The 20,834-nt window shown below is 36.0% G+C and overlaps 1 protein-coding gene across 1 annotated transcript in view; it reads right to left on the bottom strand.

Moving 5' to 3' along the window:
• kremen1 (kringle containing transmembrane protein 1) overlaps window positions 1–20,834 on the bottom strand; it is a 53,145-nt gene that overhangs the window by 26,148 nt on the left and 6,163 nt on the right. The window contains exon 2 of the mRNA XM_088935759.1: window positions 3,210–3,372. Within this exon, the coding sequence (XP_088791885.1) occupies window positions 3,210–3,372 (163 nt within the window). The remainder of the gene's footprint in view (window positions 1–3,209; window positions 3,373–20,834) is intronic.

The following is a 20,834-nucleotide window of genomic DNA, read 5'->3' as shown; positions in this document are numbered from 1 at the left end:
ACCTCCTATAAAGAACACGGCTAGTTTCTGGCAGACACACATCCACCTGTACCACATTCGAAATGTAGCTCTGTTTTTCACAAAGACAACGACCGGAATGTGCAAAATTCTTATCGAGCACAGTGCCCCATCTGAATGATGTTTTTTTTCCCCCCTTTAACTCCTCAAATGTGTCTGATGTCATTCTAGCTCTGCCAGTTCTGTTTCTTTAAAACTGAAAAGTACGGAACGCACCATGTAATTCATTTAACGTAACAGAAAAATCAAACAAAGGAGAAGCCTCTAACTCAGAAATGCAGGGTAAGACCAAAGGTTTGGGACTTTGTGGTCAAAAATTGCCAACCTGGATGGAGCACCGTCCCTACGCTGATCTGTGAAAACCGTGCCCTGAAAAGGTTGAGGGACTCAGATATCAGGAGGCAATGAGATCTATTCTGCACGACTCATGTTACTGAAAACAGCTTCTGTGCAGAGGGTCGGTTATGTTGCTAAGATGAACCCCTTTATGGACTCCTGTCCTGAGGGTTTTTTGAGCAAATGGGCCTCTAATCTTCTACAATAGCAGTTCCTGGGAGGAGAGGAGCAGTAGTCACCAGTACCTCCCAGATGGAAAGTCATTCTTGCCACACAACAAGGGACTGTGCCTCCCTGCAGGAGCTGGGAACTCTCTGAGCTCTTAACCCAGGCTGTAAATCACACACAAAGGCTGTGGCTCAAGCCCTTCTGATGCAGAAGGTCAATGCGGCAGTGTTCTGCTGTTTTAACCCAGGCACCATGTAAACTCATGGTCTTCTCACAGCTCTGCCTCCTTCTCTGTAATATTTACTCTGCGCACTACTCTCTGGACACAAAGACTAGGAGGAAGATCAAGGGAAGCACTGCCTAATATAAAATCAGGTTTTAATTCCATAATGCTTTAAGACTGGTTTCAAGGAATATGGATTTAGCTTTAAAAGTATTTCTTAAAAGATACCTCCTTGTCTTAATATTAATTTTCATCTGATGTTTCCCATTTGGCATTGATCGCTTTTCAAAGAATAATTCCTGTCAAACCAGACCCTGACAAGTGCAATTGTTATAGTGACCTACTTATTGTCGGCATTATAAACTAACTGTTGAAAACATTATGTTTTTTGAAGAAATGTTTATATCCCAATGATTGATTCGTGCAGAGTCTACTGCTTATACAGTAAATGACATAGCTGCAGCTGAATAAACGTAAAAACGCAATGACTTTTTCTCTTAGTCTGACAAACAAAAACATATCTGTTTTCAAACGCAGTCACAGTACTGCATAATTCACTGACAGAAGCTTCATGAGTTTTATGTCATCCATTAAATCATAACATTTTATGACCTTTCTTTTCAGTGGGCAAAGTTTCATTTGCTAGGTTTCCATCCTTGCAGTCAGATGGCAATCTAGCAGTTATAGGCTCCTCTGCAAAATTTATGAACAACAAGGTTTCATTTTATTTTGAAGGATACAAGGTCAAAATAGATTAGAAAAGGCAAATTTATGTATTTGTTGGTCTGCAACATGCTTTTCTTTGCCATTTCAATTTTCACTGCCTTTGAAAAGCTCGGCAATATTTCTGGTAATGTAATTGAGCTGTTAGGTAAAAATGCCAAACTGCACCATGGACATCCTTACAGGTCTGGTGCACAGTTTTATTTATAAAGAAAGCTTAAAAAGATGTCAATTAATTTTCTTAAGCATTTTAGTATTTTAGCTCGGTGTGCCATGAAGAGAACAGGTAAGAAGCAATGGAGACATTAAGTGTGTCAACACACTGAACCAAAACCATAAACTTCTTACAGTTTAGTCAGGATTACTTGAACTCAAACTAAAACCTGACAGGCTCTTGTTCCTTCAATGCCAAGTACTGTATATTCATATAGAAGTATTACAAAAGACCACCATCACATTCCCTGCCAATCCATCCATTTTCAGCATATGCTCTATCCTTAGACAGTTACAGTGAGCCAATTCCTGACTTGGACTCAACTGGATTCACTCATAAATGCATATGGGGTTTAATTTTGAGATGTTGGCTAACTTGGACTGGACAGCATGTCTTCAGAATGTGGGTGGAAACAAGAGCACTAGTTTACCACAGGTCATTATTCAAACTTCACCCAGAAAATTCAGCAGTTCAGAACTGAGCCCAGGACCCCAGAGCTGTCCTCTTTCAGGACTCTGAATTATTAAATATTCCCTACCTTATAATTAAATCGCAGCTTCTCAAAATCTGGTCATAAGTCATAACAAATTTTATGTATATAACCTTCTGTGTCAAGTTAACACAAAATAATTAACACAAAATAAAGGGAAAAGAATCTTTCCGAGATACAGTATGTTCTGAAAATCTGTGATGAAACTATCCAGAAAATTTCCACAACAAATAGTTTTAATATATGATGAAAGACATACAATTCAGACTTTAAAAGAGGTACAGTATGCTTTGAACCCCTTTAATGATAGATACTGTATAATTGCAGATAGTGATACAGGTTTGACATTTGCAAAGCTTTAGGTACAGTTTAGGTACCTGGAAACATGTTCAAATAAGTTCTAAAGCTTCTTGCCAAAAGCCTTAGAGGATATCCTAAATTTTAACTTTTGAACCTCAAGACAAAAACTCAGGGTACACCATTACAGGAAAAGCTGAAGCCAGATCTTTAAAAACATCTACATCTTGCGCTAGTTTTTTTTTCCCGTCTGTGTCCAATTAACTGAAATGCTGAAGTATTGTAGAGCAAAATCAAAAGCCTGTGTCGCATTTAAACAAATGAAAACAAAAGATAACATGGGAGGCAAACTTCATCAGACTCTGGGATGACTTTCATCAGAAGATGTAACCACTTTTTGGAAGTGATGAAGAGAGAGTGATGAAGGGATATTTATTTCAGTGTACAGCACCACTTAAATAGGAAGGTGGATAAAGAATGTCTGAAGGTTTTTATTAGTCTCCTTTGATTTCATTTCCATTAAAGGGAAGCAATCAAAATACTCACAATGTAGCTATTCCTTTAAGACACCTTTAACATGTCAACATTATAATCCTAGAGAACAGGTTTCCATTTATCCAAATAATGTCAAAAATACAAAAGATGATTAAAAAGTAACAAATTCTATCTCCTTCAGTGCTGGAACAGATCCGATGGACTTTCAGATTTCACAGCTTTGAAGCATTAAGCCAGTGTTTTACCTGCAGTAGTTGTGGTTACCAAGTCCCCCCTCTCCATTAGGGTACTTGATGGTATTATAGGGGTGCTGGAAGGTTTCATTCCAGTAAAGACATGGTTTTCCCCCATGAAGACATGTCTCATTTTGCTTGCCCCTGTAGTCTTCTCCATTTGCAGTGTAACATTCTGCAAAATAAAAGCATGCACTCTATCAATACACCTTCCTTGTTCAAACACCCAACATGGTCATCTCTGATATCTTTGATGACGTATATACATAACTTCAATCCTACAGTAAATGCAAATAAATCCATAAACTACCCACGTTATGTGAACAATCAATGCCCTTGCCATATATGAAAGACCAAGAAATTAGACATCCATAAAATATACAACACTGATAACATAAGTTAAGCATTTATACTTTGTGCGCGGGATGTATACATCTTCTGTAATTATATTTGTTCTATACTTGACACTCAGTAAGACGCAACACTGTGAATGAAAAAGTATGGCAAATATTTGCATTGCTTCAATTCACATCTCCCACTAGTTTGATTTCACTCATTTTTTTCATAATGAAAAACATAACTAAACAAAAAAAGAATGGAAATGAAAAAGCAATGCCTTGCATGCTTGGATTTTAAATATAATGGAATGATAACCATATGGTTACTTGAGAGTTCATCTACTGCTACACCCCAGTTCCATGACTGAAATGCATTTGCTCGGTTAAAAAAAATAAACATTCTAGAACAAAACAATGAGAACTCAAACAGTCTTTGAAGGCTGTTCTCTGGACCTCATTCTTCAGTTTTCAAGCTAGGCAATTGAGGCCTTTTGTAAAACAGAGAACCATTCCATGCCACAGAAGTTTCTCTTTATTTCACGAAAACGTCTGACTTGGATCTTCGAAAATCAGATTACAGGTTAGATCACCAAGTAAAGATATCCCCAAGCTATTTAACTGCCTGCCTTTGAAGGTTTACAAAGTTAATGAAGAAAAGATTGGGGTGGGGAGAAGGGACTGCCTTGCAATTCTCTGCAAGATGGTAACACAACATTTTATGCTAAATTAAAAACAGTTCTCCTTGTGTTTATTCCAGTAATCATCTCAATATTTCACACAGAAAACTGAAAAGAAAAATGAAACTTAGCATTTTATAACCTATGGCATAAGTTTATTTTATTTCGTATGACACTCTTTAGATACGCAATATGTCAAGATTAAACTTGACATATTGACACACTTGGAGTTCCTTTAAAATCTTCATGCTATAGCTTTACTGGAAACAAGTCCATTAGCAAAACTAACACAGTAATTAGCATTGATGGTAAAATTGCTATTGTAGCACCTATCAATAAAAAGATACCTTTTAACCAAGTAATTATAGAGCAATCTAGGAATAACCAAATACATTCCTAGACTTAGGGTAGACCAACAGTGTACACTAATAGGCTAATATACTGTAACTGATTTTTATAAGTCTTGAACACAGAAGACTGGTGAGGGACATGATTACTTCTTCTACTTATTCTTTACTGTCAAGGGTATGGAAATGATAAGCAGAACCTAATTAGAGGATCATTTGAGGCAACAGGATGCTAGGGGTTAGTCAAAATGTATTTATAAAAATGTTAAGTAACTACAGTAAATTGTCAGTGTTCTTTAAACAAGATAGATAACAGTGCAATTGATTTGGTATCATACACTCTATTTCTAAATACTAAATTCTGATATTATACTATATTCTGTATACAGTACCAATGATTTTGATTCTAGTTAATAAGATATAGTTAATAGCTAATAACCTAGTGAAGATCACAGATGATAGTAAAGTAGGATGATCAGCAAACACTGTAAAAGGTGAAAAGGAAATCAAAATGACTTGAACAGATCTAAAGACTGGACAAAAACTTGGCACTTGTACTGTACGTGTAAACAAATACAGAGTGATATATGCAGGTAGCAAAAACATAAACTATATACAGTATAAGATGAAACACTGAGGGTGAAAAAGATACATGTAAAAAAAGACTGAGATGTGACACATCTTGTACATCTTGTAATGTGGGGAAGCGATACAAAAAGTAATGTATATGTATGTAGAAATAGGAAGTGTAGAATTTAAATCATGCAATGCTGATTTAAAATTGTGTTTAAACACACATACACATACTTTAACATGGTATAATGCACTAGTAAGAGAATAACCAGATAAATTACTAGGATTAAAGGAATTTCTTAACTGGGAAATGGCATGATTCAAGTCTACAAATTCTACAAAAGCATTGACAAAGACAATGGAATTCTTCAGTATAAACACAAACTAGAGGGGAGTATAAAAAAAAACAAAGGGTAGTGAATTTAAAACTAAGAACACAAGACACATTTTTACACTAAGGGTTGTGGGAGTCTACTTGCAATTAAATGAGCTACTTTGCAGCTTTTCTTATATCCTCAGGGCTAGAGAAAATGAGACACCTTTGGGACAGCTTTTTCGGCAATGAATAAATGCACATCTGGTAGCTGCTTGTTATTATTTATGATTGCTTAAATAACAAGATCTGTTACCTACATAACATTGATGACTTTTAAAAATGGCAGAGTTTAGTTTGGTTACAACCTTTAAAACTAACAGCTTCCCGGAATGGAAAACAAAATATTTGTATTTTCCAGCTTTATCAATTCAAAGGTTCTGCTGCTACCAGCAGGCATGCTGTGGTTTCATGGTTTCTTCTAAAAATGGAAAGAGAACCTGTCTTCCTCGCATGTGTCAATCACCAACTCAGCTTAACTTTGTTTCACCACCTCCGTAATAAATCATTCAGTGCGTGTTACTTCTGCGGCTTCCAGATCCCTGTGATCCTAGATGGATACAAATCCTTAAGGAAGCTACAGGTCTGTCTACCTGAAGGCTGTTTACAGATTGCCTGGAGACATCCAAAAGTAAGTTATTTTGGCTGCCAGGATACACCAATCCCTTGACTTTTTCTCAAGCCAAAGTCTTTTTTTATCTCTCAAACAAGTCTTTTCCTTCAGCCAAAGGTAGCAGTTGGAGAAGAGTGCTGGTTCCCTTGCTGTACTGCTTAAAAGAATAACCAGACCTGGCTGTACACTGCTTTAAACAGCTATCTGTTCAAGGAGATAGTCACAGTGTTGCAGGTTTAAACCTTTTTCTTTTTTTGGCAAACCAGATTTGTGGGACAGAAAGGGTTGATGAATTTCTGGAGGAAGTTAAAATACTGCACTCCGTGCTCTGAAAGCAATTTTGCTCAATGACAAGGCTTGAGCAAGTTGAACACGCCCTGCACTGGGTTTCAAAACATTTATGTTTCCTAATCATTAAAAACTAAGCTCTTGCAAGATGTCATTGTCTCCATGTGGCTTTTATCATCAACAATGCATTCAAGTACTGTACATGTCGTTTTAATTAAAGTAATTAAGTTTCTGTATTCTCCCTCATTCTACACACCAACATTTCCTGAGCTGAACAGTCATGATGCAGGAATTTGTCACTAAAGCAAAGATATTATATTTCTGTAATTAAAATACCAAACACTGAGACATTAGCACTTTTCTTTGATAATTACTCCTCTTCTTAGCAAATCAATTCTGGATGATCTCCATGTTGCTACATTTATTTCATAATGCATTTTACAATTTACCACCAACAGATATGTTTCTACAGTATATGACTTTATGCTTTAACAATATGTGGTTATGTGGATATAACATGGATATTATGGTAACCATATAAAATACAAATCTACATACATGTGATGCACCTTAACTTAATGACAGCTTTATCTACTGCTGTGGGCAACCTTATAAATATATTTCATTTGAAACTCAGGAGCTGATTTCATACAGAAAAGAGAGATAAATACAGATACAGATAAATACATAAATACAGATACAAATAATAAATACAGATAAGATAAAACAGAGATAAATACAGAGGACAGAATAAAACAAGATGTTCTTCTTTTAAAGGAATGCACTGTTATTTGTGGCTGCGTAGTGTAGATCATGAAAACGTTAAATAATGTATTATTAAAAAAGGTTTAATTTTACTTAATTAAAGCACAATTACAGTATACTGAGTATGGGCCTAGGTAGGTGAACTGAAACCCAGATGTAATACAAATACCAACTTAAAAACATGTTACTTAGATGTCTTCCCCTTGGAGTCACAACCAATCACAAACTACACCAGAGCACAAAATCTGTTTGTGCGCCTTGGAATATTCCAAAAGAAATTGGTTCACATCAGATTAACTAAATCCCAGAATGGCTTAAATTCCGATCCCTCTCAGACTCCATTAGCAGTCTAATTTCTGCATAGATTTAGAACACATCAGGTGGGAGTGACATTTCTACAGGAACCAGTTCGATCATAAAATTACCATTGCTCACACACACATTGTCTAACAAATAGACTCACAAATAAACCAGTGTCACTTAACCAAGATCTGGGTTCCTAAAGTAATTAAAATGACAAAGTTAATTTTAATAAACAAAACTGCTGAAATTTATTTTACATTTTTATTTTAAAACAGGTTACAAATACGGTTTCGCTTACGATGTAAAAACATGCATTCCAAAACTTGCATTTTTCAGTAGTGGCAACAGGCACAAAGCTTTCTTACTTACAGTACGTTACTGAATCTTCCAGAATGCTAGAAAAAAAGACAGAGGCTAACATATGGATTTGGTGGCATAAGACCCTTTAAAAAAACATGCAAACTCTTTCTTCATCAAAAACTGAGAATGTACAGAAACTAAAACTGGCAGAGGTTTTCTGTAATGTATTAAAGCTGAAATCTCTCTGTTTGGAAGTTAAAGAGATCTAACGTTTCATTAAAATGTTTTTTCTTGGCATGCATTCATTGTACCCTTTTAAATATACTAGATATATAGTCTTAAATAAAAAGATTTGTCCTTATACTTAATATTAATTTAAAGCAAATTTAAGCTTTCTATTTTAACTGAGCAACATTTTAGTTTTGGATTCAATGTCTTACTGTATTAACATAGTGGCTTCAGTAGCAGAAGTCGACAAAAAAAAATGCTGCACAAAGCTGTGTTGTTCATGCATTTACCAACAGATAAAAGCAAATGTGGCCAAGATACACAATTTTGTAGTGGTGTCAGTTAAGAGCCAGAAAAAAACGGATTAAATTAATGTTAGAAAATCATTGAATATCTGGAGACCTTGGGTTTGAACGGCCTGTTCTTCAAAACGGCCACTCCTTGAAAAAGCACACAGCCTCCCAGTCTTCATTCAAAAGAGGTGTTTCCAGACTCTGTTTGTAATAACTCTGCCTCCGATTATTCATTTCTGTCATAATGTGATGGCTTTATTGTGGTTTGATCACAGGGCTTGATTGAAAACAGAGCCTCCCTGCATGAAAGCAAAATTGCTGTGATGCATCTAAAGCTGCATATGAAAAAAATGTTCAGAGATGAGTCTCTCAATCCTGTGTGTTTAAGAATCCAGACTACTACACCCATCAAAATGAGAAAATGGATTATTCCTCTGGAGAATTCACTGCAATTATGTTTTTAATTTTTTGGGGGGGAGAATTATGGTTAATTACTCCCATGTTACTGTTTCAAATGCCTTTCATTCTGTGTTAAGAATGGACACAGAGTCCTTTGCACAAAAAACAAAACTGGGATTGAGCAAAGCAGCCCTGAACTCCAGATTCTTTCACAATATTTACTTGCTCTATGCTATATGACCATGTTTTCTAATGAAAAATACATGGGTAATTTTTTTTGAGAAAGTAATCTAAAATGTTCATTATGTTCATTAATACTACACTAAATAATTGTTTTTTGTATTGCTAGATTGCATGTCACCCCGTGTTACTCGTTTTAAGTTTGGATCAAAAACATGCTTTATGGCTGTATTCCACAGCATTGCAATTGTAAAGCACAATGTGCTGTTCAACGCATGGTTGATAGTTCTTCCAGTTCTTCTAACACTTTTGAACCCACCTACTACATGTACAGTAGTTGTACTGCACACTGTACACCTGGGTGCAATACTGCATAATACATTTACTTGAATGCAAGAAATATGTGTTATTGCAGGTCAGTTTGGCAATATAGGGTGTTCCTCAGGGCTCCGTTCATTAGCGTCTTCTTTTTAACCTCTGCACTTCTAGCCAATCTTGGTAGATACCACAGTTCCCTGCTCCACTCCTGTGACGATGACATCCACATATACAGTATTTTCGAACTTCACCTCTGCTTGGAAGATGTGGAGGTATTGGAACTCTGCCAGCTAAAAGCTCTAATTGTAAACTTCACAGCACACCTTTAGATGTGGGACATGCCTAAGCCTGAGGTCCTCATTAAGTGAAACAGCTAAAAACAAGATCTAGGATGTATCAAAGATATACCAGAATACAGAACATCCATCTATAATTCCACATTAGGCATCCATGTTTTGGAACTTTGGTTTTAAATAGACACACCTATCTTAATTAGTATCCACAGAACGTTAATTGATTTTTCTTCTCACATTTCACCTCAATGGTTAATTTAGCTTGTCTTAGTACTTGTTTTTAGTGCTTTTTCTGGCATTCTGATGGGAGTTCAGCTGACTGAGCAGTACAGATGAGGTGCCTCATATGGGTTTCAACGCAGTTCATTCTCATGCCAGCTTCGCCATAAGGGCGAATGGAATGCCGCCAAATTGTTCAGTAGCACCTATGTAACTTTCTCACCTTTCATTTAGCCTTAATGCCAAAGTGCAGTCTGTGCTTTCCCCTCCTTTTTAATGGAGAGGGAATAAAACTTTAATATCGCCCCACTGAGGTTAATGTACATCAGAAGGACTGCCAAAGCTGCTCTTTTGATGTTTTACCGTAAAAGAAAGAAAAAAGAAAAATGTCTCAAGATGCTATTTGGCCCACAAAAATAAAAGGACACGAGTGGTGCAGTGCCTTCTATGAAATACAGTGAAAATGTTACAAAAGAAAACCTTGTACTTTTTTAAAATTCCCAATGAAGAGGTAACAAGTCTGTGGCAATGGGTTTGCTAAAAATAATGTGTTTTTTTTTTGTAAGTGTAAAGAAACTTGACCCTTGTTGGTCACAGCTAGCTCCTTCTGTCCTAAATGACCTTCCTACAATCCTGGGATCAATGAAGTACTACCAACCATACAAGCATGGCAGACAGAATGACCTCTTCTTGATCCTTTGCTTTTCTTCATTTCTCACACACTGCCATACGTGTGATAGCTGTCAAGAGTTGCAGCAGTGACTGAAAGGATCATTGACACAACTGTTAAAGTGGGCCTTGCTGAAAAATGTTTTCGTGCCGAGGAGAACAAATACATTCACACATCTACAGGAGGAAGACAAGTACAGTAAAGAATAAATCGAAACACTCATTTCCTAAGGAAGAAATTGCAACTAATAAGGACAGGGTCACTTCATCACTTTAGTAATAATACTACTGCTATTACTACTACAAATAATAATATAGTGTTTTTCTGGACACTCCACTCTGAGCACTTTACAGGTTATGTGGAGACTCCCCTCCACCACCGCCAATGTCAATAATAATAATAATAATAATTATATTATTATTATTATTATTATTGTGTTTTGTTCAACAAACTAGTTTATTTTAAACTACATTTATTTTTATTGTCTTTGGGTCAAAGTTCAAAATGACATTTTTGTCTACCCCCCAAAAATGTCCCTTTTCCGTCTTCAGAAGTTTTTTTTTCCTTGTAAGAAGGAAAGAAAATATTTGACTGAGAATTTCAAAACGTCAGGCTTCCTTTTAAGGCTGCAATTGCCTCCAGTGTGAAGCTCTGCCAGTGAAGTAACAGTTGGTTTAATCTACATTTCCTTGGTAATGGAAAAAAGCCAGAAAGCAGCAACTCATAAGACCACAGCAAACAAGAGATAAAGCAGTGAAAAGCATTACTTCAGATCTTAAAATTCATTCTGTGCCCTCCTTCTACTGAGATTTTAAATACCTGCTGGACCATAATGAAAACAAACAAACAGCAAGAAATATTTTAATGCATCTTTCTGCCAGAGAGTAGAGTATATGGGTACTCAGAGAGGCATAAAGTGTAGTCACAGTTTTGACAACTACAGAGCATAAGGGTCATCAGGAATAAAGGCTCACTGTTGATAATCGGTACTACACTATTTGATGTGGGTGTTTTTTAAAAAAACATGATGATGAAAAATGATTATTATAACGACTACCGCTTTAAGAGCAATGATAAGTGGTAGCTGTGAAAAGGAAAGTGTCGCCTTTTGCTTTAAAGCTTTTTCCTTTTTTAACTTCACAATGAAAGAAAGAGTTTATTTTATCCGTCTCCACTGAAGCACGTTACAATGAAAGAAAGAGGCTGTTTTGTTCAACTCTGCTGCAGTTCAGCAATGTATCAGAAGGTAAAAACAAGCTACACAAGACCTCAGTGTTCGAACGTCCATCACTAGTAACGCTGTTTCCAGTTTTATCTCTCATTGTAATTCGTAGCAATTACAGGACACAATGGTTATTTCCATTTCAGCAATCTTAGTCTTTAAGGCTCGTATTTTTTGTGTCATGCTGGCACGTCTAGAAAGAAGTTATTGTTGCTCATGAGCAGCCAAACAGTAAATTTTACAAATAGCAAGTACAGGTGAGTGTTGAAGTAATCTGCACATTCATCAACAGCAGAGAGAGACAACAAACGTAAGAAAAATGTCTGAACAGTGTGTGTTCTTTCTACAAGTTTCAGTTAATCAGCTACGACATATGAGAATACTAATCAGTTAGTGCAGAAGCATACACAACCTCACTCATGCAGGGAAGGGCTCAGAAGACCACAGTAAATAAGGATGAACAGTGTGGTAGGTATATAACTTTGAAAACCTTTTAGTTCCAACAATAAAGACCTAGGTCTGCCTTTATGTTAATCCAGCTGCTTTCTTCCTAAGAGTTCACAGAGAAAGATCATTTGGTGCAGATATCATGTTAATTCTAAAATTCTGCTTTGGATCAAAGTTAGCTGATTGCTTAAACACCTCAAAGGGCTGAACTGCGCAGGGGATTTTTCACAAACACACCTGTTTTAGATCCTTTCTTCAGGTTTACCGGCATGCTAGGAATGTCAATTGTTTAAGGTTTGAGGCTAGTGTACAGTACATTTGAGGTACAGTACATGCATGCAAGAACTGAATTTGCGACTGGGGAATGGATAGACTACCACAAAGGTTTCAGATAGCACCGAGAGGCCTAGAGGAGTAAAATATTAAGGGAAACTATGATTTTAAAGTCAACAGGTTTATTCAGAATGGAATCAATTACCAGGCATTGTTGAATACAAATGGATTTCATCGTTGGTAGTCAATTAGAACTTTCAGGGCACATGTTTCTACAGGAGACATTGTACGTCACACGACTGTAAAGATTATCCAGGACAGTCCAGTCAAGTCCAACTTTGCAGACACATAATCAAAAGTCACGGAGAGCAAAACAGTGCCATTTCCTTCTCTGAAATTAAAAAAAGTAGCCTTTGGTGACTGTTCAGTGATTGGTTTTTAAATGTTGTTTTTAGTTTAGGTTTAATTTCACTGTTTTGAAAGACCGGAGCGGGGAAGGGGAAACTTCCATCATCACTTCCTAGCGCCATGGGCTCCAGATGATTGGAACATCTCCCAGAATGCCACCATGGAAGAGTTTTGAGCAGCACTTGTTTGAAGTAGCTTTAATGTTTATTTTTCCCTTGCCATTCTGTCCTGTTAGTAATTTTCAAAAGTGACACACAGTGGGACTCAAACAACAATAATCAATTGTGAGTCTTCTCTACCTCCCCTCACTCATAACCTCTGTGGCACACTCAAAGGAAATCAGCCCCATAACAACATTTTTAACTGTCTGTCTTCTTGATTGTTACATAATGCAATGCAAGATTTCATTTTCCCAGTGAGACTGTTAAAATCAGATACTTTTCTGTAGACTCCCTAAGTAAACAGAAGAATTTGAGATCACTTTTCATTCACATGGTAATGCGAAAATCTGTCCATTCCAAGCACTGTACTTTCAGTTGACTGACTATTAAGCATGTCCATACACATCATAAAGCTTTTTTTATCATTTATTTGGCTTCTACTTTTATTCAAAGCAACTTACAGTTGAACATATTTATATACTGTAGCTAGGTATTTTACTATAGCAATTCAGATGAGGTATCTTGATCAAGGGTACAACCGCAGCATTTCACCTGAGGTTTGAACCCGTAACCTTCCAGTTACAGCTCCAGAACACTGATGACTGTGCCACGCTGCTGCCCATGTTTAGAAATAGCCCCGCGTTTGTTTTGTCTAGCTCCAGAAAGATACAGATGAAGATATCTACAAGCCATCCAAATTCCACAGTACCATCAGATTTCAGACACATCTTATCATCTCATTTTATCTTTTTAATCTGGAAAAGTATTTTTTTCCATAGTCAGTAGAGTGTTGCTTCTTGGCTTATTGTAAAGGTCCAAACTATATTTATCTGATGTAATCTTTTCATTTATTTTTTGCCTTTTAAGCTGAGATTTTTTTCTGCTTTTTTTGCTAGCACATATCCAGTTTACTTTATTTTTAACAGCATTGTTAACAGCATTGGGTCCCTAGTATTTTGCTATTTGTAGATGAAAACAGAGCTATAATTCTTTGACTACATATTTTTGACATTTCTTCTTCTTTTTCACAGCCTTAGTCCCAGACTGTCCTGGGGTCAGCTGCTTTGGTTGCTCTTCTCCACTTGTCTCTGTCGAGCACATATTTTTGACATTTAAAGACAAAATTATATTTTAGTTTTTTTCCATTATAGGCTACTATGATTTTAAAATATACAGTATGTTCATTCTTTTTTTAATTATGTGTAGCAGTCATTATTGATCACATCTTTATTGGAATAATATTAGTTACCTCGACAGATATGCAATACAAAGGGAGTTTTTGAAGATGGAAAATGGAAATTGTGCACACATTCAAAATGAAGCGGTATATCCTAGTTAAACAGATACAGTATATCTTGCCCTATAAAACATTTTTACTGCAAAAACAAAAGTTTTACCAACTAAAGAACTTATTGATTTGTGCAACTGTGCTATTTTGAGACTCTAATGACAAAAATATTCTGTTGTTCTAGCCAGAAAGAGAGTGTTAGATCTGCTGGATAGTTGTATCATGATCTGTAGACAAGCAGATGTTTGTAGTCAATGGGGGTGCCATTTATTCAGTGTTCATGAGAACTGAATCAATTACAAAGATCTATTGAAAGAATAGGTATCTGGTTACATGCGATCATCAGCATGTGACTGGTCTACATTCAGTGTCACATAAGTGGCTTCAATCTTCTGCCGCTTCAGCATATTCTCCACAAATGCTGGACTGACAACAAAACTGTTGATCCAGTGAGGTTAGGTTTCAGCTCATAGAGTCCATACAGCTCTCAAGTGTGTATCACATTACAGCAAATATTAGAAACACAAGCAGGCACATAACAAGAAGACAAGTATGATCACAGATTCCCTTCAAGCAAACATTATATAATGTTCCACATACTTATGCCCATAAATGTAAAGACTTACATGTGCTATTTACAAAATTTAAAGTTATAATACAGAGATCAAACGGTGGAAGTCTATTCCATTTTAGAAAAGAGTTCCAGACTTATTTGTTTAAAAAAAAAAAACGACCATAGTTCTGAGTTTCATGTGAACTGCATCGTCAAGCAACCGTGTCAGATAAAAATCCTCATAGAGATCTGAAAAATTCCGTAAAGATTTTTTTTAACCAAACCATGTATGTGGTCACAAACGTTTTCCCAAAAAAAAGATTACTTCTGCTTGATGCGCTGCCATTAAAAAAATCAATAAAAGAAAAATGGATGCTCTTTGAAAACCATCCAAAGGTTTCAAGTGGTTTTTAAAGAGCATATACTTCAGCAAAAGGAAACCGTTTTCAGCATGTTTCTATGGGAAGTCAATTATATATGCTGTCTGTCTAGTCCTATTTAGTCTACTGCTTCTCTAAGATTACAAATGACTAAACGCACTACTTGGAAGTCCCTGTAAATAGGTTTCTTTGGCTGCAATGGCTCCCATAGGCAAAAGAAAACTGCGTGTGCCTTGTTAGATTTTTGGAATGGACACCAAAAGCACTGCTTCCCATTCGTACGAGTGTAAGTTTGTGGCTTCCAGGATTTGTAGTAGGCAGGGACACAAATGGTTTCCCCTTACATACTACAGCAGCTTGATCTGCTTCAGAACACCAGAGCCACTCACTCTTCCACATAAGCCGACACCAAGGCTTGATCTGAGCTGAACATAAATCATCAGAATATTTATTTTGCCGATAATTGCCAATGAAAAGATCAGAAAGCTATCATGCCTTAGAAACCCTTGATGAAAAAATCACGCGTTTGAAGTATTTACAACTGTGAATATAGAGGGCAAGGAATCAATGGAGATGTTGAAAGTTACCTACTGTATGTTAAACATTGGTGATTTACATTGTTTAGCACCCAATAGAAAATTCTCTTTGTTCTTAGAAGTAATTTATAATCTATAATCTAAAACTAAAATAACAGATGACCTGAAGAAAGGGGCTCAGGATAGACTATTCAGCTCTGTGGAGTATGACACTACACTTTTCAACAGCAGTGTGTGTTTTAACCATTGGGAAGGAGGAAAGGCGACAATTTGCTTCTTCAGCCACAAAGTGGTTCTGGAAGCATATCAAGGCTAAAGAGCTGTAGCTCAATTACTTTTCTTTATTCGGAGAACTTGTAGTTTTTCCACTGGATTGGCAGAACATACATAGCTGGGAACCCACTCTTTGAGCCAAACTGAACTGTCACGTAAAAGTTCACAAGACAGGTCATGTCCTGCACAGTAGCAATTCAATATCCTGACATTATGTTATTGGTTATGGCTCTTGAAACTAAGATACATGTAACACCACATAAATATATGTTTACCCAAAAGATGCAAATTTGGTCAGCTCATATTCAAGGATTTTATACATTTCTCCAGATATAAAAGTTATTATAAGAAACATTCCATCCTTGATTTTCTGAAAAATTAAACTGAATGCCCAAAAACTTATTCATAAAGCTGTGCTCAATTACCATGTTAAAAGGTTAGTTTAAATAAAAAAAGAGAAATAAATACATACAACAAACACAAAGAATAAACACATTGTATACTGAGGTGTGAGGTCTGAACAGATTCCTTTATAATCAAATTCTGTTTTTTTTCTGTAAAGCTCTGCATCATTGTTTAACAGTCTAAACTGGAAGACATATGAATGTTAAATTTCCATGAAGGAAAATTTATCATACTTCTACAATTCAGACAGTTGACAGGAACAGAACACATTATTTTGGAAACCTATGCACCTCATTTGCATCCAATGACTTATATGCTTACAATTTTCTCCTACCTTATTCAAGATGTGTGCAAGACTTTACATTAGATCGTTACAATGTGTGCCTATTCACGCAACTCTCCTTCAACGAAAATGGCTTAAGATCAGCAATGGATAAATTCTTCAGATACTATACCTAAAACCTTACTTCTCTGCAAATGTGGTTTCAAAACCAAAATCCATTGCTCAGATTTTTCCATGTCTGAAGTATAATGTAGCTGTAAACATCCCTTTAGTGGTTTAAAAAGTTAATATACTGTAATTGTGTGTGCAATAATAAGTATGCAGAAAATGCATAAAATAGTTTTTTTATTATATTACAACATACCGTATATATATTACATATAGTACCTATATCCTAAACTGCTTAGTATGAGTGCCAGTTTAGTTCTATTTTCACTGTTCATATGTGCTGCTTTGTGAATAGTATTTGTGTTCAGAAGTCTTACAGTAAATCCTTGCACACGACTCCACTGTCAATTTTTTACAGGTTTTCAAAGTTTAATATCAGTGCAAAGAAGATTAGAGAGAACCAAGACGAACATGACTCAGTTTAATAAAATAATAGAGTTTGACAGTTTGAAGGCTAGGTGGATGGCTGATGAGGCTGCTGAATGGATTGGTTTAATCCTGTTGGTTCCAGGCCAAAGCCTGTCTAAGCTATCAATTATCAGCGCTGCGTTCAGCTAATAATATAAACAGTAAGAACTATATCATGCTCATCACTCAGTGCATTGTCAATAGACAGAAGTCTTTTGTGCTTCTTTTCAAATATCCTTCTATGCTTGTCAAAAGTTCTTTTTAAAATATCCCTTAAATGTTGTATATTAAAACTGCAAATTAAAGCCATGATTAAGAGCAGACCAAAAGTAGGGACAGAAATGTCTATGATATCCACTACAAGAAAATGGCACTTATGTGATAGTGGATGACTCCACAGGAAAGTCTGGGCATAAATTAGTCCAGCTGGAATCGGCTTTAAAAGCATTATAGCAATAAAAACATTGTTAATGTTATTATAGGGTATGGTTAGACACCGTTTTGTTCAAGTGCAAATACTATTGTGGTTATGGTGAACGGCAAGTGTTAGGGGAGGCCAAAAAAGTAGCTCTGATGCCTGAACTATACACAGAGACAAAAATTAAAATGGCTCTTCCTACAGTACATAAAACCACCTGTTATATGAAAGCTTTAATCACATCACAGAAAAGTACAACAGGCACTATGCAAGATAAAACTGTAACAACAGAGAACATAAATGTGTAAGTGCCCAACTTTTGATTCATGCCGATATCTCGATTTATGATTCTGCAGTTCTGTTCTATTACACTGACTTGTACATTTATAAAAAAATGAATGCAATTAAAATCAAATTACAGATCCCCTCAGAAAATCCCCCAAAAAACTATTATAAACATGAGCCTACATATAATGGCTCCTTTGACTGTTTTTGATTGAAGTATTCTGTAATCTTTCTCCTGTATCTTAATACCCCCCACCACAAACAACATTAAGATAATGTTTTCACTGATGTCTCTTCATGCCTTGCGCTTTGCACAAATGTTGAGTCTCTCAATCCCAATAACCCATCTCAATTATGTTGATCCTGGCTGGTACAATGGCACCATTAGTGACATACTGTATGCAATGTGCCTCAATTTTGTATCTTAATCCGAGCTTTGTTTAACTGCTAGTTTTACACATGCAAACTTTCAAACTTATTAAAAACTCTATGAAGCGCGAAGCATGACTTTCTTCTTAAATGTATATATATATTCCCAATGTCTTAATACTGTACATTGAAAACATAAAAAGATGTTAAATAAAGCAAAAATTAAAATGTTTCATGTACTGCAGGTCTCTGCTGTTCCCTTTTGGCTACATTCAAATATTAACCAGGGAAATATGAGATACCTGAATACAGATGCATTCAATTTAATTTAATTTTTAAGCTTTTGTCTATAGATGTACAGTATTTCCAAGCACTCATGTGATGTATATTCAGTGCCCTTCAGCTTTTTTCTTGCTTTTTTGGCTGCGTAGTGATGCAAACATACACTAAGATGTTCACACACTTGAACATACAAATGCGTTTGGTACAATTATTTAGCCATGAAAACCTCATCATGTTTAGCACTGTGTAACTAATTAAACAGATCTCCATGCGTCTGGGTGATCTACAGTATGCTAATTTTCCTACATATCAGCCATAACTACACTTCCACCAATATAAACGTATTATTAAGTTTTGTAATAGACTACTGAGTCACTGTATCCCCAGAGAATTCATGAGGATCTCTTTACTTTAACACTTTATTTAAAATTGATGTTGTCATCGGTTATGTCAAGAGCCATATGGATGTTTGTTTTGTCAATGTTAACATACTTTGGCATTTCATTAAAGATTTATTCTTGTTCCATATGGGCTGCGGCAGAGCAAGGCAGTCACAAGGCTCAGGATGCATGTCAGTGCTCTACAGCAAAGAGCAAATGAATATGTCATGAGACAGGCATCAAATAAAACTGAGAAAATAGAAATCGTAATGTAAATAATAAAGTAATAATGCTCTGACACAGACACAGTGGCTGCACAACAGCACAAATCTGAAATGCCAGACTTCCACTGTCCTTATTTTTATAATATATATGTAATAAAAGCAGAAACAACTTAAGTCCAATTAATATAGTACTGCTTGCTGAGTATCACAGTATCTGTATAGGATACAGTGCAGGTCTGTATAATAATATAGACTAATACACACAAAATGTGAATTGGAACCAATAGCATGTGTAGCATTTTGATGCCTCTTAGCATACAGTACAATATACTGTACATAATGTATGCATGTGCCTAATAGGGTCCAGCTACTCATTTCTTCTTCTTACTGAAGAGCACTGAACTTATCCTGTGCTTTCAACCTCAGCCCTGATCCCCTTCATAACTAATAAGCCAATGTAATGGACAGGATGTGGAAAAACATCCGGAAGCTTAATGATTGCCCCAAACCAAGCACACTACTTGTCTCTTGGTGCACGTTACTGAAGACACTCAAGATTAGGTACCACCTTGGCCAAACCTGCACCAGGCACATCTCACAATTCACTGGTTTACATCTAGGCAAACCCTCGTACAAACATTTTAAATTTGTAACCCATTATAATTTCACCACCAAAGAAACAATCTGAAAAAAACACACACACAAAGGACTAAACATGTCTGTTGGAAAGACATACGTTTGCAAGGCTCCGTTTTACAAAAGAGAAAAAGGCCACATATGAGGCTCAGATATAAAATGCGCTATAAAATGTTAACAGCTGCAATTTCTGTGGTCTTCTGGCATTTGCCTGCTGTCACTGAAGACCTATTTCATCCTTACCCTTAATCTTCAGCCTGTACGTGCACACATTAATGCGAGATGGCCTGTAATTATTTTTCAAAGATCTGTCGTCTCAGAAAACAAAGATGTCTCTGTTTTCATTGCACTCTTTCTGCAGGAGGACATTTGCAAGTATGAGTTGTAATTAAAAACAGAAAGATCTTATAACTAAAGGCAGATTCAGTGTATGGCTCCTATAAATCTAAACTACCAATTCTTCTGGGACTTTGTCACTAAAAATGACAAGTTCCCCAAGGGTTTACAATAGAATGTTAGACAAAGTCAAAGTTTCAAAACATGGAAAGACTTTCTTTTTCTAATATTTTCAGCACACCCGACAGGTTACTACAAGGACCAAAAACAGCATATGAATGTCTTTATACCTCAAAGAGGTTTAGGGATTTGTGGACAGTGAGATTATTTTGAGAAAAGTTAAGGAAGCACAACCTTCACAATTGTCTAATTTATCCAGCTGTTGGTCTGTACTCTGTCAGAAAATTCTGCAAATATGCAATTAAGAATACACATGTGTACAGGCACACAATCTGTGTGCACTAAATCATATAGGCGACTACACTTGGTAGGAAAAAAAGAATCAATGATAAAGTGACTGAGATGCTTTGTTTCTGCTTAATTTCAGGCAAGAGGTCCGATATGTTCTTTCACAAATACAGTCCTTACAAAGGTTAATGTAAAAAATATGACATCAACAGAGGAGAAAAACAACATATTTGTTAAAAAAGATACTCATTACAAGACGTAAGATTCTTAATTTTATCCTTTTATTTACAGAACTGTAATATATTATTCTAATATTT

This window comes from Atractosteus spatula, chromosome 17 (assembly GCF_055471065.1).
Source record: "Atractosteus spatula isolate fAtrSpa1 chromosome 17, fAtrSpa1.hap1, whole genome shotgun sequence".
NCBI classification, from domain to species: Eukaryota; Metazoa; Chordata; class Actinopteri; order Semionotiformes; family Lepisosteidae; genus Atractosteus; species Atractosteus spatula.
The sequence above is the reverse complement of the archived record's forward strand: the minus strand, read 5'-3'. Positions and strand labels throughout refer to the sequence as shown.